Genomic DNA, 24,807 nt, shown 5'->3' on the forward strand with positions numbered 1-24,807 from the left:
TATGAGTGGGTATTATGAGTGGGTATGCGGCGCCCTCTCCTGGTGAAGGGACACGCTTGGAGGGACGTTTAAGCAGATGTATGAAAATGAAACGACTGCACTTTCTTTAATTGCGCTATTTCCTGGAGTTTAAAAGTAAGTTTCGAGGACACAATTAAGTGTTTAATTGGTATAACATCTGAATTGATTTGAATGAAACGATAAATTGACATAATGTAAAATATTTAAGGCAGTGCTCACCAGATCAGCTGAATGTACAAAAATGGCCTAATTGTTCAAGAACGCATACATGTCAACAACAACATGAATAAAGTTTCAGATCATGAACTTATGTTTTTTTTTAGATTTACTTGGGATAAACAGAGCAGTTCTTTTAAGGTAGTTTCTCTGAAAATGAACTCAACACGGCAAACTAAAAATAACTCAGTCAGACCTTCGTCTCTGTTTCACCTATTATTAGTACTCAGCTCCTTCCAGGAAAACTTCAAGACATAATTTATGAACAAGAAACCTGAATAAAAAAGTGATACTCAGTGCCGCCGTTCCTGTTTGTTCCCCTCATCAATAAGCAAAAGGTTTGTTTTTCTTTTTTAAGTTCAACCTTCTGGAAAAGAAAACTACTATATCAAAAACTATCGCCTATCAGTCAATCAAGGTCAGGAGTGAAGAGCCTTATTTTCCATGGGGCAATAGAATAGTTTAAAAAAATCTATAAATGGAGCAAAGCTTTTGGAAATGTACACTGGTGAAAGGAAAAGAGAGGCAGCATGTAACTATTAAGCAAGGTAGCAGAATATAATAGTTATCGTGAGGTGCATCACTCATAGTTGCTATAACGTGCTCTTCTTGGCCTGGGGTCATTATTAGAGTTGTACTTCATACTAATAGTAATGTTACTCTGACCAACGAGATATTCAAAGTACTAAACCAAACAAACGCCAAGTCAAACAATGAGTATACGATTAGTTTGGAAAGTTCTTACCTTCTTCCTCTTGATCAGATACACGGGTTTAGTTGATTCTTTGTCCTCTCTCTTCTGCTTCCTTTGGAGTTTTCAAGCTTGATCTTTATTTTTGAAGTTTTCAAAGGTTTGCATTCCTCTCACACAGTTAAAATAGTTCAGATGCTCCACCAGTGCAGCCTGCAGGCATTCCAGAAGACTCTTATCCCAGGAAAAGGTAGCCTTTGGGTCATTTTGGTAAATGAGTCCACCAGTTCATTGACCCTCTGTCTAAACAGACCTGTTGGACTTTCTCCTCCTTCAGTAGCTGCTCACACGCCAACCTGAACGTTCGTGCTGTTGGGAGCAAAGAGAGCGCGGCCTCGCTATCGACCATGCAGCCGGCTTTCTTCTCACTCGTCCTGATTGCCGTACACGCGTCTCTGTCGGTGGATTGTGCACCGAGGCTCCGGGGGCCAACGTGCCTGGTGCGACATCAGCCGAGGAGCTTCCAGACGGGCGCACACGCCGATACGTCGGCTGGTACCAGTCCTTTCTACTGGGAGCCCAGTGGATCAACGAGAAAAGGCCTTTACAGAAACTCTTTTGGTAAGTCTGTCCACGTCCTGAAGAAAAAACACAGCTCGTTTCAATGCAGATCATTTGGTTGATTGTAGAAAGTAAATTCCTTTTGAGCAATAATTGCTAGGCTTACTTCATTTCTTTTACTAACAGGGTAATTGCATGCTTTTTATATATATGTGTAAATGTAAAACAAAATGCACAAGAAATGTATGTGTGCCTGATCAAAGTTTGGAAGTACATGAATACTGTATAAAAGAACAAATATATGTTGTGATGTTGACAAACAACGCATATTTTGCATGTTTATGTCAGAAATGTTCAACATACTCTTAACATTGCAATACGTACAATGTTGCTTTGTCGTTCGTAACTGATGTTTGCATCTTTAAACCTTCTTCTTACAGTAATTCTGCCAGTAAGAACAGCTACCAGCAACCTAGTGTCAATATTTGATTTGCGCAGAAAAAGGTTCCTCTGTATGGACTCAACGGGAGATCCGTACAGCTCTGTGAGTATTGCATTTCATTTGACTGAAATCAGGAAATGACTGCAGGGGGGGAAAAAAGTCACATTTTGTATTTTCTTTCTTTTTTTCTTTCTTTTCCCAACAGAGACAAGCGGACGCAGACGATTGTCTCTTCCAGCCCGTTTGGTTGGACGCGGCGGACCCCCATGACGTGTTTAACTCCATAAGCGTGGGCCGGCGGCCGTTTGGACCACTGGGGTCAGAGCTGGGAGTCGCTTACCGGCAGCCCCCCAAACTCTCCTCCTCCTCCTCCCCCTCCTCCTCCCTGGTGGAGCGCTTCCTCGGCCCCTCGGTGAAGAGACGGAGGAGGAGCGATGCGGTGAACCCCTCCGATCCATTAAGGTCACATTCACACCCCTCGCATTCTGCCCAGGACCACAAGGATGTAGACCACCGGCAGCCCGATCAGGACCAGGCCGGCGCTGTGTCCAAGGAGACCATCACCTCCTGCGATGACCCCCTGCGGGTCCTCCAGCCCAACGGGCCGGTCAGCCCCGTCAAGACTAATATTGCAGACCGAGCAGAACAGGAATAAGAGACTGAGCTTTGGTTTATAAGCAAAAAGTCACTTTATTAAATCATCGCATGTTCAGATTGTTTGAATGGTGGTATCTTGCTCCGTGATGTAACACGTTACGTCACAGCAGTTTGTTCACATCTGGTCTTTGAAAAAGTTTGGGCCGGCGTCCTGCTGACCTCTTCCGTCAAGTTAAATTTTAAACCCTCGGGTTGGATGTTGCAATGTTTGTTTTGCAAATGTGAAAATGTGTAATCTGTAAGTAATTGTGAATATTTATACACGCATTTGTTGGGGCAGTAAAGCTCCACACTTTTACTGCTGAAGAAAAGAATCTGCCGTTTCCTTAGATCACACAGTCATGAACAGAATCAAATCACGTCAGGTGCCGGACACCAATAATCACAGAGAGGAAAAGGTATTTATTTATTGAAATGTGTAAAAAGACTTCCTTCTTAGCCTCTATTATTATTTATACAGTTCATGTTGTGTTACTTCTTATGTGAAACAATAAACGTTAACCACTTGGTGCACAATGTCTGAACTCGGTTTATCCAATTGTCGGTTTTTAGGTTCAAATTATTTATGAGGTCAATTCTAATTCTAACTACACTTAGGCTTTAGTTGAACATTTCCAATGTTCATGATCTATTCACGCAACAAACAGACGCATTGCTGCAAAGTCTTTTCTCCCATCAACCAATCATCTGACATGGAAAGGCCACACAAATCACATGGTTGTTATGCACACAGCCAATTGGTTACGTAACTGGCAAATAGAGAAATAATGCATGTTAAAGGAACGTAGACAATGATGCAAGTGAAGGAGCATTCACACTCAATGGAACCAGTGTAGGCGACGATGTGTTTCTGGATCTTGAACAAATGAGAACCAATTTAGACTTAATGTTTTATTTAAATTTATATTTAAATTATCTTTTTTTCCCAAGTTTCCACAGATACCTGACCATAATACAGAACATTTTCTTGTTTTGGAAATATATTGACGCGCTGAAGTTGAGACAGCGTACCTTGTTTTTTTCTTCAATTTCAGGGTTACAGAGAACAGAACAGCTGAGAGTGGAATAAAGCACAGAAACCACCTGCTTGCACTTTTTCTTTTGACCCAAGTGTTAATTCCCAACAATGACAAAGTCACTGATTCCCCAAAAGTCAACACTGTTGCAGTTCCGCTCCTTATTCCTACGTAGGATTTTTGAACTTCCGGAGAATATATATAGAAACATGGACTCATTAGAGCACAAAGCTGCCCACACTTACAGTAATGAACAGCCAGAGACGTGATGACGCGAGCACTGCTACACAAACGCTCTACGAGTGGAAATAAAAGCTCACAACAGCATTAAATGGAAATTAAATAAATCATTCTTTTTTCAGGCCGCAGTATGAAATATTGGTGAATTTAAACTAGATTGCTGCATTCGATTACTTTTAGTTTACCATGATGTACTGCATCTGGTAAACTATGAACACCTCAATACATGACCTTAGATTTTTCTCTTGATTATATTTTTAAAATAAGCTGGTTTTCAACAGCTAGGAAACTTCTCACTTTTTTTCGGCACGTCTCACTTTTAACTCAGCTTGAAAAAAAAATGCTGTTCATTTAGCTCCTACTTTTGAACGTCCCCCCCCTTCCTGTGGACAAACACACAGCGGATGGCTGACAGTGCGAACCTGCCCTCCGCTCTTCTCACGGTGAGGAGAAACCGACTCAGACCCGTGTTTGGACTCAAAGCGAAGACGTGCTCTTTGTCGGTGCCCGGCGGCAAGGAGCAGCCCAACTCCTCCACCAAGAACCGCACCGCCACGCACATGTAGGCCCCGTGGGTGACGACCAGAGCGTGGACAGGGACACCTCTGACCCCCTCGTCTGCTCGTCCCTCCGCAAGAGATGTTGACAACGGATCGGAGGAGGAGGAGGAAGAGGTCTCGTCCTCCTCCCCTCTGTCACGCCAGTGCTCGGCCCCGATCTGCTGGAGGGTTTTCTCCAAGAACTCTTTGACCCGCTGTGTCACCTGAACGGAGCAGACGTTCAGGAACTGCGTCATGCTTCTCTCTTGCATTGTATTTCTTTACAAACACGACATGTCAGGCAAACGTGTCTAGCTGCTTCTGTGAGGGCAACAAGGGGAAGGGTTGTTGTAATGAACACAAGATGGATACAAACTTTTCCATAACAAAAAAACAACCACACACACACACACAAGCTGGTTTTTGAGTTTTAACCGGATCCGACAAGCAGTGACCGGTCAGAGCTGGGAGGGATTCATGGAGCCGGCACCGATTGGGGCGCCTGTTGCTTACGTCAACTCCATCTTTCAGCATTATCATCATCATCATCGCCGCCACGTGCCGGTCACGTGCCGGTCACGTACTGGGATGCACCGGAGTTAACGTCCAAACCGAGATCTAATGGATGAAGGTCTTTCGGGAATAGAACATCCCTCCTTCCGACGCCCCCTCACACACGCGCCCACGCAGCCTCTGACACAAACAACACAGCTAAGTGGTGACTTTTTAATCAGGAGCAGTGACGAACTCGCTGCGGGTGTTTGGGGGGGTGGAAGGGCGTGTACTTTGGTCCTCCTGCCTCACAGGTGCTTCGGCACAAAATGATGACGAAATGATATACGGATCGTGTGGGTGCAAAGAGGCCCTGCGACCTCTGTTGCATCCATGCAGAGGAAGGGATTTGACTGAGAAAATGACATGAGATGTTTTCCTTCCACTTAGAGGGGGATTCAGGTTGGATCCACAGCCGCAGTTAAATATGGAGGCTATTTCCTTTTTTCAGACCAATTGTTAGTATTTCTTGCCAAACCAGATGATTGTGTGTGTCAAAGAAACACATTCAATCTGTTTTATGTTTAATTTAAGTTGCCTATGTTGGAAGGAGTATTTCAAAGTGGGGGAATCATATATTTTGCAATGGAAGTAATGAAATGAAGGGAGGTGGTGATTTGTATCCGGACACACGTGTTATCTGATGTGTGGGGTAACTACATGCTGAACAAAAGGGAGATAAATAATGCCTGCATGATGGATGATATGACAGACAAACAGCTACTCAACCCGTCTTCAACAGCCACAGGCCGTCGCCGCCTCACCTGCTCCTGAGTCTCCCCCTTCGGAGGGGTGAAGCCCGGAAACGACTGGCCCGCTGCCTCGGCCATCTCCCTCACGTCCTGCACCGGCCTCCCCTCCGCTATCCCGAAGCTCTGGGAAACAACAAGATCGTGACTGGATTACTCATGCGTATCTATTAATGAGTAAATGTATTTTAGGAAAATGTTTTTCGTGAAAAAAACTAAAAACAACACACTTTTTGCTGTAAAATCACACAGAGGAAATGCCACTCACTTTCTCCTTAAGCAAAGCGTCACACACCAATTGCAAGCCAGAACAACTGCGGTTGTGTTTCATTATTGTTTCAGCCGTCTGGAATAGATAATACACGTTGACGTCATCTAGTCAGCACATGCTAACATACATCAGTTGGGTGTTTTTTTCATGGTTCTTGCCACAATTAATATTGCTCACAGGAACAAATGTCACAAACTGACACGCTCGGTCCAATGAGGTGTGACAGTGCGTTTCTATTAAATCTAATCAGCCAAGAGTGTGGTACGTAAAATGAGATATTTGGGTCACGTTATCCGGTTTGATTAAAGTGATGGTGACGATGTGCAGCTGTATGCACAAGCCAACTAATAGCCTTGACTAATCCAGACACAGAGTAATAGTAAATGTTTTATCGTAAAAATTTGAATAAATGTCAGTGTGTCTTTTATCGTATAAAGTTTTGTTGTATTTGTTTTTGATGCTTTCATATGGACTCATGTGCGACTCAATAAAGTTGAATGATCAAACAGTAAAATAACTACGCCCTGCAGTGTCTTGATTCATTTTACAAATGAAGGTTGAAGCGTTGCACCTGCTGCGCCCGCAGCATGTTACTGGAAAACACGTTGCTGAACTCAACATCTTTAAGGTAACAGCCGGCTGCCTCAGCCTGCTGCAGCCCGCTCTCAGACAAGGGCGAATCTATGGCCTGGCCTGTATGGAGGGAGACGAAAGGATGAGGGTAAGACTGTAAACGTCTTACTGTACATATTCAGTCGTACTACACCTTGCAGCAGGCCGTCTTTGTTGTACTGCGTTTCCCCACTGCAGAAAATAAACGACTAATCAATATCAAAGTAAAGGAGCAAACAGATTAGTTAAAATGATTTTTTTTTAAACATACATACACGTGAACATGTTTACTCTGCATAATGTTTTGCTGACGGGACCTTTAAGGAGGGCAGATGATCAAACATGGCTCCTGTTAACCATTAATCTATCAATAATCTTTGGTTCGGTTATTAAATGTCAATTATTCAGATATCAGAAAATAGTGAAATGCCTTTTCGAAATAGAAAATATTATTACTATTTCGATAGTAGAGGGTGACTTTGCTAATATGAGAATTGCAGAAAGACAAACTGCGTTTCTATAAAAGTAGCTGCTGTTCCTAATCGCTCCACTGGGGGTCGCGCTCTATGACGAACTCTTTTCAATGACGTCACCGCAGGCAGATGCGCTCGCTTAAAACTGAAATATGACGGTGAAAGTAATAAACCGACTTCTTGTGCAACACGAAGGGGGCTTAACATGTTCGCTACAAATACCCCTCAGGCATGTTACACATGTATTAACGCATGCAGGGTGACTGTATCACATGTAACGTGTGCTGCGTGCGCAGGTCGAAGCAGCCTCACAGTCTATTTTTAGGGGAAACAAACACGAGACATTTATCATAAAAACTATATGAATATGAACGTCAACCGCACTTACTGTCGAATAAGGCTCAGCGCAAATGTCAGCGTCTTCATGCTGTACAATAAAGCACGTGTATATAATATCGCCTTGACGTGTGGCAGCTTCAAGAAGACTGACGTACCGTCGCGTACTCGCGTCGCGCGCGGAGGTAAAGTGTGTTTACTGCAGTTTACACTAATACACGTAAAACTACCGCTGGAAAGTATTAGAACAAAGACTGATGTAAGACCACGTTGTAACTTCGTGTTTTATAAAATGCAGCTTTAACATTAGCGTAATTGTTGTTGTCAATAAAAAAAACTAAATTTATTGAAAAAATTATCAGTGCCAATGTGCACTTAAATTTGGTTGAATATGTGTTACATTTTTAACTTGAAAAGGTTACAAATCAATCTTTTCATTTTATTTTCATTTGAAAGACACGGTACTCAGTCCGCGGGAACTATGAAAGATTCTTCAGGTTAAGTCCAAATGTTTGACCATTCATTAATTCATGACCATCACGCCATCCACTGTCCAGTGCCAACTTAATTTTCTTATTTGCATTTTTTGGTTAGATCTGGTTAGTCTGGTTGACACAAACTAAAAGCAACAGTGTATTAGGGTGTTCACTTTCTCTGTCGATAGTGTTGCATGTAGGCAGAAGTGTTTATTTGTCACCTCACAAGGAGTTTTGCAGAGAGAATATTTTCAATGGGCTCAAGTATACACATGATATTCTCGCCTCATTACCAACCGCGTTGTTCATTGTTGTTGAAAATTAAAAGCACCGTTCAGTGGCCTCTTTATTCTAAGATTATTATGAAATTGTATGGCAGCCATAAAAATGACAGAAAATGTCATAATAACCTTCATATTAAGATAATACTGTAATAATCACAAGGTTCAGGGGCTGGAGTCCGTCCCAGCGAGTGTTGGGTACACCCTGTACTGGTCACCAGTCATATCACTGACAGACACCCCCATTCCGCAAATCTGAGCTAAATCCAAGCATTTGCACCTGTGATCAATAGAAGTAATACAGAAATCACCGCTGTTAGCCTGTTTACAAAAGGCCAACTTTTAATCTAAAACCTATTACGGTCTTATTAGTTTAGTATATTGAACTCATACTTACAAGTCTGTGGCTGATTGTAACGTCTAAGCATCAGATACGTTAATAAATGTCACCACTAGAGAGCACAAACAGCACACTTTATTTGTGACATTTCGCCAGTCAGCCGTACTTGGGAGATTAAAGTTTCAACCCTCCTTCATTATCACTGCTACACACATTAATGCATGTGTCACCCAAACCGTGCAACCGATTCTAACGTGCCACAGAGAACGTGAGGTAAAGCAGGAGGTTAACGGTCTGCCTTTTTATTTCTAGTTTTTTACTTCAATGATTATGCACAATTTAGTTTTATATAAATTAAGTCCCTTCACGTCTATAATGCTCAGTTTCCTGCTGCGCTCACAGGTGAAGAGCCCTTTTTGTTACCAGTAAATTTCCTTCACTTTTGGTTGCATGCAGATTTATTGGACGCGGTTGAAACATTCTTGTGTGTACACATTTGCAGGGTGTGTTTATAAGTGGTCGTCCTCATTCTCTGGCATGCAGGGGAACCGTTGTTATTCTCCCACATTCGTCATCGGTGCTTTGTGTACCTTTCAACCCTTAAAGTGCAGCTAAACTTGCTGTTTCATTGCCGACTCCCACACAAACCAGTCCATTGATTATGAAACAATCAGACGCACCGCTTAAAAGGAGCACAGGCGTGGGAAATAGTGAGCTGATGTGGTGTCACACCCTTTAAAGCAGAAGTTTATTGAACAGAGGTTGTGCAACAGACATTTGAGGTACATGATATGAGTTATAGTGGAGGCGGGGCAGCTAGAAGGGAAATCTGCACCATTGAAACTTCCAGATATCAGAGTATTTATGGTCGGACATGACAGGTGTAGCTCAAACTGTTCTCACGTGGCAGTTATAATGGTGCACAAACAATGTTTCAGACCAAAACGTTTCTTTTCTTACATACAGAATCCATATTTACTGACATTCAGGGTGATTGTGCTTGTATAAAGCAAGAACTGTACTTTGGCCATTGTAGGAATGCTGTTTCCCCATCTCGTGCACAACAAGTCAGATGTTAGCACCAAGATGAACAGAAAAATGAACATGCTTGCACTATCCACAAAATAACCCCCCATACAGGAGATGTTGCTGCGCCCGCCCTCCAATAGGTTAAGTCCATCTCACTGAGCAAGTTGTTTCTCCACTAAAATAGTGGGAATCATCCACAAAAAGAATAACCTGTCGTTCCTCGCTCTCCCTCCACCCCCCGTCGCACGCGTTTCCCCCTGCGCTCCGGGCGACTAACCGCAGAGGCATCGGTATAAGATTTGCTTGTGTTTTGTTTTGTCCAGTAATCCTGAGGTATGCGAAATACCACTGAAGAAGAATGTGACCGAAGGAGAGCAAAATAGATAAAAGAAGAGGGAAAGGAGACATGCTATCTAAGCAAACTGTACAAAGAACATTTCCAGTCGAATAGTCATTTCATGTTCTTCTATCACCATCTACTTCTGTTTTTTCTGAATGTATCTCTTAAGCAGTAAAATAATTATATTATAATACACGTTTATAAAATAGCAGCACACTCAAGTGACACATCACAACTAAGTAATGTTATTTTTTTTTGTATAAATGACACAAATTCATAGCTTTTAGCAGCGCAAAAAGACAACAATAACTCAATAAAAATATTGACACTTTTTTCTTGTCTTCACACCTCCTCTTCTGTCCTCTCTTCACTTTGGAATACAGTATCTCTAAATCTTAGAAAACCCCTTGTGTGGGTCTGGTCACCCCATAAAATATATCAAACACAAATTGAAAAGATGGTTTCAATATATAACACATGCAACAATCATTTGCAGGAAAGAAAATCACAACTATTACGTTTGGGAGAGAGCAAAATGAAGAGGTTATATCAAATATCCAAACGGGGATGTTTTGGCAAATACGTCATAAAATTGCCCAGTTTTACTGAAAAACATCACTTAAAACACGTGATTCCCCACATTTATCTTCAGTTTGACGGACATACACTCGGCGAAGGCACATGCCGTCGAGGAACGACTCAAACATTGAGTCAAAGACACCTTTCTGTGTTTCATTAAAACAATACAAAGCAAAAAAAAGAAAAAGAAAATCGGTCTCTTGTTTGGTGCGGACGTCTGTTTGGCTGATGAACCCCCTCGCCAATGATTTGAAGCAGCAAAGCTCACAGGGGACGGACGTGTTCACTGACAGACGATCGGCCCGAAATGCACAAGCCAGCACCACGGAGAACGGAGCAGCCCCGGAAGCACACATCAGTTAAGATGGTCTCCGACCAAAGGCCCTGCTGTCTTAAAAATTCAAACCTCACGGCCCTCTGAAGAACATGTGCAAATATCAGATGTTACGACCACCTCCTCTGGTAGCTCGGTGCTGCCCTGTTGTGATCATCCGAGGCTGGGATGCAGATAAATATGAAGAAAAAAAAAAAATTCAAGTAGAAACAAATATTTAATTTTTTTTCTTTTAAAAAAGTGAAATAAAATCAAACAGGACCCGTGGATCAGTGAACTCTGCCTGTTGGCATTTTCCAAATCAGTTCGGCCTTTAATATTTGCTCAAATTCTCTGAGTGATCAGACTCCCCACCGACTCGCCGTTTGCTTCAAAAGGAATGTGTTTTTTTTTGTGTTTTTTGTTTTTTGATCGGAATGTCCTCTCGTCGCAAGTTGTGGAAAAGCCTTTTATTAATTGGACTCTTGCTTGACGAGGGTGTGTCTGACGTTTGGGAAACCAGCCCTACAAAGTAAACCAAAGAAAAGGCTAACAAGGACAACAAAAAAAAAAGAAAAGAAAAAAAAATCCATTCACCTCCAATCACGACCCGACACATTTACTTATCTCCTGGGGAGCATGGTCTCAAAGTGCTTTGCCATTGAAATCATATAGGGGAGCTTAAACAGCCCTATGTGGGACTCCAGATGCATTGACAGTAAATTATCATCCTGTACTCCTCCACCCCCACCCACCCACCCGAACCAAACCCCCTACATAAAAGTTCATCCACACATGATCCGGCATTGCTTGTTTTATCCATTTACAAACCCAGAATGTTTTTGTTCACTCGGCTCTGTCATTGTGGACATCCATCATGACGGATGAATGTTGGTTCCAGCCAAATATGAAGATATCAAAGTTTTTTTTTTAATCATAAAGGCCTTCGGGCATCTTTAGTTTGTTGTCATCTTCAGGCCGCTGGCTGCAAATCCTCCTCACAGCAGCACAACCAGAACCCTTTCTGTCCTACAAGCCCTGTGCTCGGCAGTCACGTGCCTCACACAGCTCAACGGGGACTTTTATTAGTTGCAAAAACTGTCCCTCTCTTTCTAATTCTTTCCACACCCCACCTGGTGGAGTCCAATGTCCTCCGCATTCGCATTGGTCATTACGACTGTCTGTCCGCGCTCGAAGCAGCCTCTCGCAACTCGGGAAACACCATCTCGTAACAACGTGACTAGAAAGTATCTGCATCATTATTATAAGAATGGAAGTAATAAACAAACACCTCAAATGACCTCCAAGTCTGAGGTTTACCACCTCAGGGAAAATGCTCTCGGAAAGATAAGGGGGCTCTAAGTGAAAGTCCCTTCGCCCCCACATTCTTCCTCGCTATATCTCTATCCGTCTGTGCATGCACACAAGTTTATTGTTGGCCAACAATGAACCATGATGCATCGGTAATGCATGAAGGCAGTGATCTAGCATCGATGCCCTGCTACTACGTGTAGCTTCCTCCAGCTCGTACGTAGTCCTCTAAGTGTAGACTCGACTTTGCTCCACAGAACGCACGTGGTTACCATAGATACAGGTTCACACGACGCATTCATACCACACACACACACGCATGCTCGTTATCTGCCGTGCTCGCACATGAACACACACACCTAACTGACACACAAGCAGCCAGACAAAGAGGAGCTTATTGATCTCTACTACTCAGTTCCAAAAACATATCCAATGATATTATCTATAATAACCATAACAATTACTAATACTATCAATAATTATTATGATCCCGCCTCTTCCATGGAATCGCGACCCACCAACTTTTAACATAATGTTCTCACGGCTTCGTCCGTCTCTCTCGCATGGACCTCCTGATGGTTGAGGAGCTTGTGTCCTCTCTCGCATCAGCCACGAATGTTAGTGATTCTACTAATGTAAAAAAAAAACGGAGAAAGAAAAAAATAAAAAAACTAAGCCCCACCGTGATCCCATGACATCTTTTGAATGGTTTCCACAACTTCTAGCATGGGTTCATATAAGTTAACGATCGTACTACACAATCAAAGGCAGAATGCAGATATGATTGGCTTCCCTTCTGTATATCCAAGGCACCGCAGAGCTCATCTTCAATCAAATTTGTTTGCTTTTGGACAAGAACATTGTAGGAAATCTGATTTTGTGGGCAGGTGTTTTTGATTTGAAGAAAAATCTACAAACAAAAAAACAACAACTAGCAAGCATTGTTCTTTTTCTTTTAAAGGGCTTGTGTCTTTTTTTGTCATTTTTTCTTCTTTTGTTCTTTTTTTCTGCATTAAAAAAAAAATAAAAATTTTTTTTTCATGATGCTTTTTTTGTTGTTGTAAATCCTGTGCAGTATCGCCCTCTGGTGGTTCACAAGTTGACATCGCGCACGTCTGTGGGGGTGGAGGACTGATCCAGCTCGTCCAGGCCTTTCCCGCTGGGGCCTCTTTGCGTCTGCTGCTGCTGCTGCTGCTGCTGCTGGCGGCCCTCACGCAGGCTGCTCACCAACACGCGCTCAATCTGCTCCTGGCACTCTTTGAGGACGTCCTGCAAGGCCACAAGAGAGGGAGGACAAGCCGTAAATATTAGTTGTCGTTTTCAACGAGGTCGAAGGTTATTTAACGCAACCAGAAGGTCACTCAGTGAGCCTCCCGTCCAGCGGGCCAGCCCGCGGCGACGGATTTGGTATCACAGTTGCTCACTATCAGGAGAAAACTAAAGGCCGAAGTCGGTGCGTGAACGCAGGGGCCCCGGTGGGGCGGTGGAGGGGGGCCACCGCGTACCGAACACCCCCACAGTCAGCACGTGCACGCCGTTGCCTCTCCCATCCACCCACCCACCCCGACCCCTCCCTGTTCCTAAACACACACAGAAGTAGCCTTGACAACGGCAGCTGCAAACACAGGTAGTACTAAAGCTATGTTAATTACATCCACCTCCTGTGGGAACACAAAGGTGGTGCTTTTTTAACGAGAGCCAGTCTGCGGGCCTGCCTGCCTGCAGGGGATCCATCTAAGACCTGGCCGGCTCGCCTTTCACCATCAAAGGCCGCGGCGGCAACCTGAGAATCCGCCTGGGAGAGGAGCCTCTCAGCAGCACTGAGCCCTCATATCCTTCCCTGACGGAGGGTTGACGGAGGGGACAGCACAGCGCATGAAGAGGGTGGGCGGGGGTTAAAGGGGAGAGTGGTGCTCGATGAGTTGTCGGCTCGAGGCCGAAATGCTTCTGGAAGAGGCAGAGGACGAGCCGATGGGAAAGTTCTGAATCAGACTCCACAGCGCCCCCTGGTGGCAAAACACCGCCACAACGCCAGGCGCCTGCTTTTCAGCTTTTCCACCACACGCCTTAGACTGGCCCAAAGCACCGGGCGTCTGTGCGGAAGATGACTGAGAGGCCCCCGCGGCCGCAGGAAAGTGCGCGGCTGCTGGAGCGAGGAGACATTCTTTTTGAAATTTGGAGCTAATTAAAAGCTGATGGGCCACAGTCCCGGTGCCGCTGGGCCTTGATGAAATGAGAACAGAGGCCTCACTCACGTCTGGATTGCTCTTCGGGAGCTGCACGCGGGTGAGTGGCAAAGAGGTCGCGGTGTCAGAGGTCAAACAGCACGACATGTGCACCGTTTTGTTGAAGGGAAACTAGAGTTTACTTTCGAGACGGGTGATTTGTTGCATTTCTGTACACGGGGACCATTCGATGGAGAATGCTTGTACGAGTGGATTCTTCTTATAACGTCTAATAAGTTAAGAATAAAATAAGACATTACACAACCATCATGCAGGGTTTTGCATGAGGTAATTCCCGTCATGACGTCTCTCTTATTTTCAGTGCTCCAGACGCTACAGATGATTAGCTTGAGAGAGTTTTTGGGTCACAAACCACGAAGGCTGATTTGACGTTGAGGAGGTTGGACTGATCTGAGCTGCGTAGCGACGGCTCCGACGTGGAGGAAACCCGACCGCGTCTGTCCCTTAATCTCCTCCAGAAGTTGGCTGCTAACATGGACGCGCACACACACACACACACACACACACATCTTCCCAACCAACATGTGCCCCACAGCTTGTAAGATCTCAATTCCTATGAGAAAATTAAGTTAAGCGAACAAACATATAAAGGAACTGCCTGTGTCTTACCACAAGAATGCACGCCTTCCCTTCTTGAAAGACATTCTCCACAGTTTCGTTGGGATCTCATGCCAAGCGCCATCGGCTTTATTCAAAATACTTTAATGGCTTCAATGTGGGACTACCGAAAACACCAATTCTGTTTTCAGCAAAGCTCTTGGTATTTGGATACTGAGCGGACCAACAGCGCAGAATAGGTTGGCGGCAGCGGAGCTACACCCGAAGCATCTTATTTTGCAGCCTCAACCCGAAAAAAAAAAAAAATGAAAACACGACCAACCTCTGATCCTCCTTAGTCGTTACGGCCTCCATCTGCCCCACCTCAAGCATACGTTACTTACTGACGCGTTAACCCCTGGGCGGCCTTTGCGACATGCACGGAATGTGTTTTAACTGCTGACTGCACCGCACAGGACAGCGCAAGCTACTCTGGGAGGACTTGGTGGTCGGACAGCTGAAACAAACACGCAGTAAGAATCTCAGCGGATCCGGAGGCTCACGCCGGACTGCATGACTTGAATTTCCGCAAGTTACGATAAAGAAATGTGACCGCTCTTTGTCTCGACGCCACAGGCTGTCGATAGAGATCATGCTTCTTAATAGATGTGTCTTCGTTGCGAACATCGGCGCTCCAGCACACTGCCGTTGAATTTCTCTCGCAGAAATATAATCACATTTCATCCATCACCCAAATTGTGCGAGGCCAATAAATGTGAAAAGCGCTCACCTCAATAACAAAAGGACACACTTTTCTGCACCTGTGCGCTTTAGGGTCGCAACTCCTCAGCCTTCTTGGAAACTCACAGCATTCTTTACAGATGTGACATTTTCCTCTGAGCACATTGTGAGTCGCACACAGCCCCCCCCCCCCCCCCCCCGCCGCCGCCGCCGCCGGCTGTCCCGAGCAGGGAAGCCTGCTCATGGCCGCACCAGGTGTTTGTGAGGCTAAACACACATTCTTCTAACATGGTGACTTGGCCCTATCGCATTTCCACTGGAAAACCACAGCTTCTGGATACCACAGATGCCAGCGGCGTGCATGGAGGGGGAGGTGGGAGGTGGGAGGAGGGTGGGGGGGGGGGGGGGTTTGGCGATGGCCGGGATGCGGTTGGCAGCAGCTGCAGACGTTTGGCCAAACTTGCTTGCGCCTTCATACTCTGCCAGGCCCATCGGCCCGGGGCTGGTTGCGACATTCTGCTCCACCCCAAATACAGTGTGTCGAGTGTGCTCGTTCCAGACCCGGGTTCGAACCACCTCACTGAGGTGTTGAATTGACCAACACACACACGGTGGTTCAGAATGGGAAAAGAAGTATCAAAATGACAGTTTCAATGCTCCCCGTTTCCTCCCCTTGTACAGTGTAAATGCCGATAACTCCTCCGTGGTTCTGAAGCCCAAAAACCCGGATGCTCTCTCCGCGTCGGCTCCTTTGCAGGTCACACCAAAGCCACCGGTACATATGTTGAATCGGGGAGCTTTTCCGCCCGTGTTCCCCTGCGAGCCGCGGCTTGTCTGGAACCCGGAATGTGAGGAGCCGATGGTGGAGACACACGGCGGCGGCGGCTTAATTCCCGCGAGTCGGAGACCTCGCAGCCTAAACACACTGACGCCCTGTTGCTGCTGAGGTCAGCTATTTGTTTTTCCTCAGCTGCCGAGCGAGACTTCACACAACTCGCACCAGAGGGAGCCATGCTATCCAGCAGGGCCGCATTATGGACCATAGGACGAGGCGAGAGAGGGCCCGATTGTAAAAGAGAGAGAGGCGCGAGGGAGGGCCCCCCCCCCCCTTTTTTTCCACTCCCAGTGTCCTTTTCACACTTCAACAGCTTTCTTCCACCTCCTCCTCCTCCTCCTCCAACTTTTCCTCCTTTGGGGAAAGAATTAAACGGGCCAGGGGATGAAGCTCGGGACTCAGTGTCACATCCTTTGATCGGCTCCCCGCGCAGCGAGCACACGTGATCCGAAATATGTTTAAATAATAAGCTAACCGAAAGCCATTTTTATCACCGGCCTCCGACCCGGTGCCGGCGTTCGGCCCCACTGCTCCTTACTAGAGAGAAGACGCACGTTCTGCAAGCAGACTCATAAAAAGAATAACATAACGCATCGACTCCCAGTCTCACTCATCTTCCCCCCCCCCTGCAGATTGGCCCACCTACTCACTCTCACAGTGAGCTGAAGTCCTCGCTCATCTGCGTGATGAAAGCCAGGCATCTCAGAGTCAGCGGAGGCCCTGCCTGTGTTTGGACTCAACACACCCGCCACCGCAACATTCACTGTACCCAGACAGCCGCACGACGGCCCGAGCCAGCATTCCTGTCAGCGACAGAGCACACTGTATATGCTCTCAACCGGGCTGGATTTAGAGGATTCTTTATATGAGCGGGGGGGGGGGGGGGGGCTCAAAGCAACCTGATGCGACGGATGGAGAGGAAAAGAAACCTACCACAAGTCCAGTCAATTGCACGCCAGGTACGGCTGCATAACATAAACGGAAGCAGTTGAGGAAGTATTTGAATGAAGGCATTGGTGGTCTTAGCATGGTGCTAATTTGTATTTAAAACACAACAAATATTGACACCAAAAAAATCACCAGATGGATTTGTAGAGAGCTGAATCGCAGTAACAAAAAAAAAAAAAGTGTCTGACTGCTGCGCGCACACACACACACACACACACACACACACACACACACACACACACACACACACACGCACACGCACACGCACACGCACACGCACACACACACGCACACACACACGCACGCACAAGGCACTTCCTGACCTTTGACCTGAATAATGTGGTGTTTTCCCATCGGAGGGATTGCAAGATAATAATTCAGTGTTCTAGAAGTCAGTTTTCTGGTTCTGGAGGAAAACATTTCATGAAATCTGCAACGAGTGTCCCAAAACAAACTCACCACTTCTGTGTTTGTGATTTTGGCCAGCAGGTCTGTCAGACTGTCGCCCCACTGCGACTGGTCAGCTGAATCCAGCTGCAGGCCGCAGATGGCTGCCCCCACACTTCCTGTGGCGATCATGGAGGGAGGATGCATGGCGAATCCGAAATCTGTCGGCGGAAGAAAGCAACAACTGAGTTAAATGTATCTCCAGTTATTTTGGTCCAGAGGGGTATTCATCGTCACATGAAGCGAGGAGCTAAAATATGAAGATCAGCAAAAATATGTTGTTCACTGGACTTTATTCACCTGGTGCAGTTTCTAAAATGCACTTTTCAATTCAGTTGCTCCTCAAAAAAAGGGTACACATATGTCCCCCCCGAGAGACAATATGATCTAGTAATCTAGCAGTCGGCTAATAAATAATCCTTCTATTGCAGCGGGCCTGAACGCGGCGCTCACTAATGACCAAAGGGGCCCGGGTAATGAGGGTTCACTTGGCTTGTAAAGGGAGCTGAAAAGCAAACCACCCTCACCCGCTCTCCCACCCCAGTCCCCTCACCCCCCCTTCCCCCAGCCTGGCCCCTTTTCTTCCATCTCCTGAGTAAATCGTGTGCTCGCTGAAAAAAAAAAAAAAAAAAAGCCCCATAGCGCTTGGAAAGGGAGGAATAAAGAGGCTCAGTGCTCTGCCAATGCTCACTGCTGTAGGTCCTTTTTCCACGTGTGGTCACAGGCGTGCGTCTCAAAGACCAATAACCTTGTTAGCTCCCCTCACTGTCATTCATAATGCAAATGAGACAGCTTGTGAACGGGGCCAGAAGCCCGAAAAGGCAAGGCAACTGGCACACAGGGAGAGGGAGACAGACAGACAGTGAGGGAGACGGTTTTTCTCCTCACAAACACACACACACACACACGCACGCACGAAACGCACACACTCTATTCTCTCTTTATGTCTTGCTCAACTTCTACCTTTCTTTTTGGACAACACATGGCCCGCTTAGACGGAGGGGGGGGGGGGGGGGGTTGGGGGGCGTGAGGGGGGTGGGGGGGGGGCAGTGAATGGCACACATGCCTCGGTCTTTGTTGCTACAACAGGCAGCGGTTTGCGTTGGCGGCCCTCCTATCTCTTAGCATATTAATAGAGTGGCGGGCCGGCGAGAGGGGAAGGCACAAGAGTGTGACTCCATTGTCCAGAGTCATCACCTCATTTCACCCAATTGAGAGACACGGGGGGACAGGAGGTCGGCGGGGCGGGGGTGGGGGGGTGTTGAAGAAGAAGGGATGGACAGAATGGCGACGAGGCCACGGGGAGAAAAGAAGGGTAGGTGGTGGGCTCAGTGGGGGGGCGGGGCGGGGCGGGGGGGGGGCAGACGACTCCGATGCACATCACTCTTAAGTCGGTGTCCGGACTCTTGTGAGGTTTCTGGGAGAAGAAAAGAGTCGCCCTCCATCGACCCTCACCTCCTACCTCCCATCAACCCCCCCCCACAAGTATCCCTCTGTTCCTCGGCCACCTATGGGCTAGAGGAGTGGGCAGCGGGGGCAGAGAAACAGCCTGCACATTAACATATTGCCATATTCAATTGCAAAGCTAACTGTGTGCGATGGCCATGAAGGACATTTTTCTTCCTTCTTTTTTTTTTTTTTTTTTAATCTGGAATCAAAGAGGTGGGTCCTTTGATAGCTGTAAAGGCCGCCCCCTCGCTGCCTTTTTAACATGCACGGCCAGGCGCATTCTCATCTTGTGGGCTCAGTGTTGACAAATAAATGAACTTATTATACACCCCCGCTGGGCCTCTGCCAAGGGGCGAATTTATTAAAGGCCACCTCGAGCCAAGAGGAAAGAGCACACAAAGCCCCCTGCGCATTACATCACTGCTGTAAGAGGAGGGGTGAGGTGACAAAGGCACACACGGATTTACTGTACGTGTGCGGTGAGCGCAGGCAAGGAACAATGCACTGATGCCTGCATGCATTAAGACGCGCACGCACACACACACACACACACACACACACACACACACACACACACACACACACACACACACACACACACACACACACACACAGCACACACACAGCACACACACAGCACACACACAGCACAAACGCTGGTTTGTGAGGCCGCTGAGTGGCAGACAGTGGGCAGCAAGCTGATTCTTCGCACTCAAGACAAGACAGGTCTGTGGCAGAACAAGGACGCGCGCGTGCAGCCGATGCAAGCCGACACGCCGGCCTGGTGGCTGCTGCATGTGTGGGGGGGGGGGGGGAAGAATGGCCGTATTTTAGGAGGCCCTCATTGATATTCATGTTGAGGATAAACAGTGTATGTAGCTGAGTGGGGACGCCTGCGATGGAAAGCTCCCTGTGAGCAGCGGCTGGCTGGCCTGGCCTGCACGCCTCTCACCCCCTCAATGGCCCTTTCTCCTCCGTGTGCCTCCTCATCTCCATTCCTCCATGTTCCCAACCCCCCCACCTTGAAACTTTATCCTCGGGCTTCTGGTCACACAGTCTGTTGCCCTACATGGCCCACTCCTCCTGGGTGGCTGCAATGCATAGCATGCACATTAAACTTGTAAATTCATTAAAGTTGGAAAGTTGAACAACAGCCAAAAGAAGAGAGAGGGAAAAAAATCTTTCCTCCTCACCAGGACTATAAATCAGGGTCTTGTATTCTATACATGTAGCGCTTATTGACCTTGTTTATTAAAGGAGCAGCATTACCGGGACCCGGGGCCTGTTGACTGATTAAGGCCAAACACAAACATCATTTTGGGATTGGCATAACAGTGTGTTTCACCGCTAACGCAACACGGCCCTGTAGTCAAAACAAGGTCTGTGGGGAGCTTCTGGGACGGTACGACGACTTTAGGAGTTCTTCCCCGTGCACCGAGGGGAGAAATCTCTGATCGGGTAACAAAACCTCGATCGCTGTCGGGAGAGTCTGAGTCACTTGCTCAAACTGTGATTTCTTCTCGTTTGCCAGAAAACAGAACTCCTTAAATTGTTGCACCCCGTGAGAGCTTCCTTCTGCACCGATTATCTCCACTGACTCAGCCGCAACTTTGAGGCGTTGGTGAGAGTCGGTGTTACAGACAGATTCGGATCGGATTAAAAGGTGAAATAATACAAAAAACCCGTAAAATTCTCTCTCGTTGTAGCCGATATGATTTGAGAAAAAAAAAAAAAAAAAAAAAAAGTTGGAAGAGAAAGCAAAGAAAGACTGATGTCATGACATAAATGTTCAGGTCAAACTTGCTGCCACTAACATTTACTTTACTTCAGATCACAAATATTAGTCTTTGTGGTCAACATGACCTCCAAGGAAAACATGTAACCTCAGAAACATTTTGATTTCTAAACCTTGTGGGATGATTGGAGCCTCTGAAGCCAAAACCTCTTTCTTTGTGTTTCTGGTGTGACTCAGCTGGCCACAGTATTTACGGTATGATACCGATTACACCAGCAGAATGAAGGTGAAACGGGGGGGGTCAGGACGTGCCACTTGATGACCCGCTCTGCGGTTCGCTTCATGTGATGACGCAGCAAACGGACCGGACACGATTGCTCAGATCGGCGGCGCGTGCACAGAGATGATAATTTGTTGGGAGGACGTAGTTAATTTGTCTGGGTTCTGAGTCATCGAGCATGGAAGGCGGCCCCATGTATACAAACACCAGTAAAGACCATCCCGTTGACCACATCTGAGGGGAATCATTCGGAGCAGAGTCTGGAGGCGGTTCTCCTCGCAGGGAACACTCGCACAGGCAGCTACAGGAAGCGTGATGCGGCCTGTGGACAAGTGAGTCTTCACAGCAAAAATGAAAGGTGGTCTTATGAATCATCTTAGAATTACTGTTGGATTTAAAGAATTCCCGTTTACTTCATTCTGTTCAAAAAAAAAACTATGAGTTCATCCCCTGAACATATTTTCATTAATTGAGAATGAAATACCACACAGGTGGTGTATGCAATTATGTCGTCCTTCTTTCTTTAAGGTTAGAGGCTATTTAGAAAACGCTGCATATAGTGTGCAGGTTTGATGAATGCGGCAACGCTGGTGAATACCTCTCATTCTTTAAATCGGGCAGACTAAGAGGTTAATAATCATTGAGTTACTTCACACAGCCCAAAAGACAAAACCCAAGAAGTGGTCAAATACTATCCGGAGATAAAAGAGCGACTACCCACTTTCTTAAATCGCTTGTTATTTACATCCCGACTTGTAGCGAAATCTTCTTTGTGTCCTACGGGACAATTGACTCTCCCTTGGACAGCAGTGATGGCCCTCGTCCAGAAATTTCTTTTGATCAAGGTCTACAACTATTGTCACCATTCCATGCATTGCACTACAGAGAGGGCCATAATCCCTGCCAATATGGCAAGAAGACGGGGCTCAATAACCGCAGCAGACAGGTTGGGGTGCATCTGTCTGCCCTCTGCACCCCGTCCATTCTCCCACTTTACCTCCATTGAATAAGAATGGAAGAGGAAGCTCAGAGTGCTCGGTGTCTGTGTGTAGGAATGGAGGCTCATAATCTCCCTTAATGAGCTTGTTTCTGGGCCATTATCCGGCGGCCTGCCTGAGGGAAACGCTGGTGTTTCCTATCAAGTGGCCCCGCAGCGCTGACCCCTCGCATGGCTCTGCATATGAAATGTGAGGGCCGAGCCTTTTGTCTCTTTTCTCCCAGCCTCTAGCTGAGCTCCCGGGCCATTTGCATAGTCCTGAATGGACCAGCCAATGTTATTAATTAATACAGAGCCAGCCTGCGCCACCTGACCAAATCCCACCGAGTGGCCCGAACGGAACTGTTTCATCAAAAGAGAGGAGCCATTAGGAATGAGAGGCCTTACTCTCCACTTCTCCTCTTTTCTCTCTTGTTCCCCTGAAAACACAGGGCCACGGTTTTATGCATGTTTTCTTTTTCAGCATTGGGGCAGCGGTGGTGGGAGAAGTGGGCGGGTGGTACGAAATAGGAAGGCCACAGGTGACCTGTTGTCTTGCGAATGTAAATCCTCCTGAGAGATCTCCTCCTTCTGCTGCGCCTTCACCTTCTCAGCTACGCTCCGAGACGTCTTCCAGGAGGATTCTCTGCCGATAACCCGGAGATTTACGGCTGGGAACGTTCCACAAATGGGGTTTCAAATTCCCAGAGATCTTCAGATCCACCAAATGGTTGCCTCATGTGCTCGCTCTCTCTCTCTCTCACTCGGTCTTGCCCTCAGTCTGTGTTGGCGTGGATACAAGTCTGAGGAGAGCATACACAGATAAATGGCCTGTTTCTAATCTGGAGCTATCTCCAGAAAGATTCTCTCCTAAAACACAATATCAGGAGGACGACTCGACGAGGCTCGTAAATTTATTTCCACTGCCTCATTGCCGCAATTAAGGACAAAGTGCACGCTGAGCCTTTCACAATGTTGCTCTGCGGAATAGGTCTGATCACTGACGCGCTGTCGTTCCACTCGTTAACCCGCTGGCACCAAATGAGGGGTGAGAGACGTGGGGTCAGACCGGGAGACGTGGTAGGAAAGAGCGAAGGAGAAAGAGAGGAAACAGGCGCTTCAAGTTATTTTTGCTGGGAACTCCTCTTGCCCTTGATTGTGAGCCAATACACGTCCCTGCAGGTGGTTCCATCCCTTTTTTTTTGTTGCAAATACCTGTCCCCTCCCTTGTATATCCATCTAACTATACACACTATCTGAATGATGTCAGCACAAGGCGCTGTTTCCCATGAGGGGGTGTAGTTAGCATTCCTGTTTGAGGCCTGCAGAAAAGGAAGCTGCACTGGTGGTGGGGGGTTACCCAGAAAGCCAGTAACAAAGGGTGGCCAAACAGACGTATTGTGAGGGCACTTTGCAAATTTTCCACATTATTGTCAGACATAAATTCCTGTTAAAGACGAGCAAATGCACTATTTTCCAATCTCTAGTTATGGCTTCTTGGTAGCTTTCAACTTGGAGGTGACGCAAACAGGAGAAAGCTGCCCCGTAGTGAATCTCAACATGTCAACAAGCTATCATGTCCTCCAGCTGTAGGGCGGTTAGGGTCAGAAGTTTGGGGGGGGGGAGGGGGGGAAACGGGGAAGGAAGGTGGCAGAGGAAAGAGATATGAAAACATAACATGCCTTAGAATTGGCTATGCGAAAACAATACACTCCTCTGGCTTTCCCCAACTCCCCCGTCCCCGCTTGCATCTTCACGCCTCTTCGGATCATGTTCTGGGCTCTCTGTCCCTCCCACGTCTCGCTGGATGTTTGATCCTGAGAGAACAATTCACCTCCAGAGCAGAAAGACAATGGCCTGCCCGCCTCCACCCTGTCCATTCCTCTTCTCGACAGCGTGCTACATGGGAATGCCCCTCAACCGGGCTTAATCTGCTTTGAAGTGTCACTGGATGCTCTGAAAGCCACTGATATGCTTCTAAAACACATGACCACATACCGGCTCCGGGAGAAGACAGATGATGGACGTCAGACCTGGGAGACTCACCCTGAGATGTCTTCCATGACACATGCTTTTCTAAAGGCCGAATATTTTCCCATTGGAGTTAATACATCTCACTTAAGTCACGGCGGGCCGGGACTGGCCCGCGGCACACCCCTGAACGGAGCTGTTACCGCACGTTGTCGAGAGAAGCGCGCTTTGACGACCTGCCGCCGGTAGAAGAATGTGGAGATAAAGACATTTTACGGCGTGATAAAGTATGTCGATTGCGAGCCATCACTGCCGGGCTTCATCAGCGGCACCCTTTTGGTTCTTTGACATGGACACCACTGGTTTGGACAAACACCCGCGAGTGACACAGGACATTGAGCGCGTGAGCGTGCCCGCCGCGTCCTACCTGTGGCACAGAGGGCGATGAAGGTCTGGACATGTTTGCGTATAAGTGCCAGCTTATCCTCGGGCAGCGGCAGCCTCCTCACAATGTGCTCGATGAAGTCGTTGGGTGTCACTGCCGCCAGGTTCCACTTCAACTTCCCCAACACCACCAGTTCCCACTCCTGGAGAGAG

General features: G+C 46.8%; 3 protein-coding genes across 6 annotated transcripts in view; 1 reads left to right on the forward strand and 2 right to left on the reverse strand.

The window, feature by feature from the left end:
• The first annotated feature begins 865 nt into the window (after positions 1 to 865).
• LOC120809657 (fibroblast growth factor 23) lies at positions 866 to 3,107 on the forward strand. The gene is made up of 3 exons (XM_040163630.2): positions 866 to 1,549; positions 1,930 to 2,033; positions 2,137 to 3,107. Exons 1-3 carry the CDS (start codon positions 1,336 to 1,338, stop codon positions 2,584 to 2,586), a joined length of 768 nt encoding a protein of 255 aa, XP_040019564.2. The 5' UTR covers positions 866 to 1,335; the 3' UTR covers positions 2,587 to 3,107.
• A 362-nt stretch (positions 3,108 to 3,469) lies between these two features.
• tigara (TP53 induced glycolysis regulatory phosphatase a) lies at positions 3,470 to 7,572 on the reverse strand. 2 transcript variants are annotated; one of them, XM_040163628.2, is made up of 6 exons: positions 7,429 to 7,572; positions 6,722 to 6,759; positions 6,527 to 6,648; positions 5,953 to 6,030; positions 5,700 to 5,810; positions 3,470 to 4,607 (listed from the first exon to the last, which is right to left on the reverse strand). In XM_040163628.2, the coding sequence occupies exons 1-6, from the start codon at positions 7,464 to 7,466 to the stop codon at positions 4,203 to 4,205; spliced, it is 792 nt and encodes a 263-aa protein (XP_040019562.2). In that variant the 5' UTR covers positions 7,467 to 7,572; the 3' UTR covers positions 3,470 to 4,202. The 2 variants fall into 2 exon arrangements, with proteins under 2 accessions (XP_040019562.2, XP_040019563.2); XM_040163629.2 differs by lacking the exon at positions 6,527 to 6,648 and having other exon boundaries at positions 6,720 to 6,759.
• Positions 7,573 to 9,181: 1,609 nt separating this feature from the next.
• The window catches only part of ccnd2a (cyclin D2, a), a 123,045-nt gene continuing 107,419 nt past the window's right edge, over positions 9,182 to 24,807 (reverse strand). For all 3 annotated transcript variants that reach the window (XM_040162197.2, XM_040162195.2, XM_040162194.2), the window contains 3 exons: positions 24,638 to 24,797; positions 17,812 to 17,960; positions 9,182 to 13,314 (listed from right to left, as the gene is read on the reverse strand). In XM_040162197.2, the coding sequence (XP_040018131.2) occupies positions 13,138 to 13,314; positions 17,812 to 17,960; positions 24,638 to 24,797 (486 nt within the window). In that variant the 3' untranslated portion in view covers positions 9,182 to 13,137. The remainder of the gene's footprint in view (positions 13,315 to 17,811; positions 17,961 to 24,637; positions 24,798 to 24,807) is intronic.

This window comes from Gasterosteus aculeatus, chromosome X, assembly GCF_964276395.1.
Source record: "Gasterosteus aculeatus chromosome X, fGasAcu3.hap1.1, whole genome shotgun sequence".
In the NCBI taxonomy this organism is placed as follows: Eukaryota; Metazoa; Chordata; class Actinopteri; order Perciformes; family Gasterosteidae; genus Gasterosteus; species Gasterosteus aculeatus.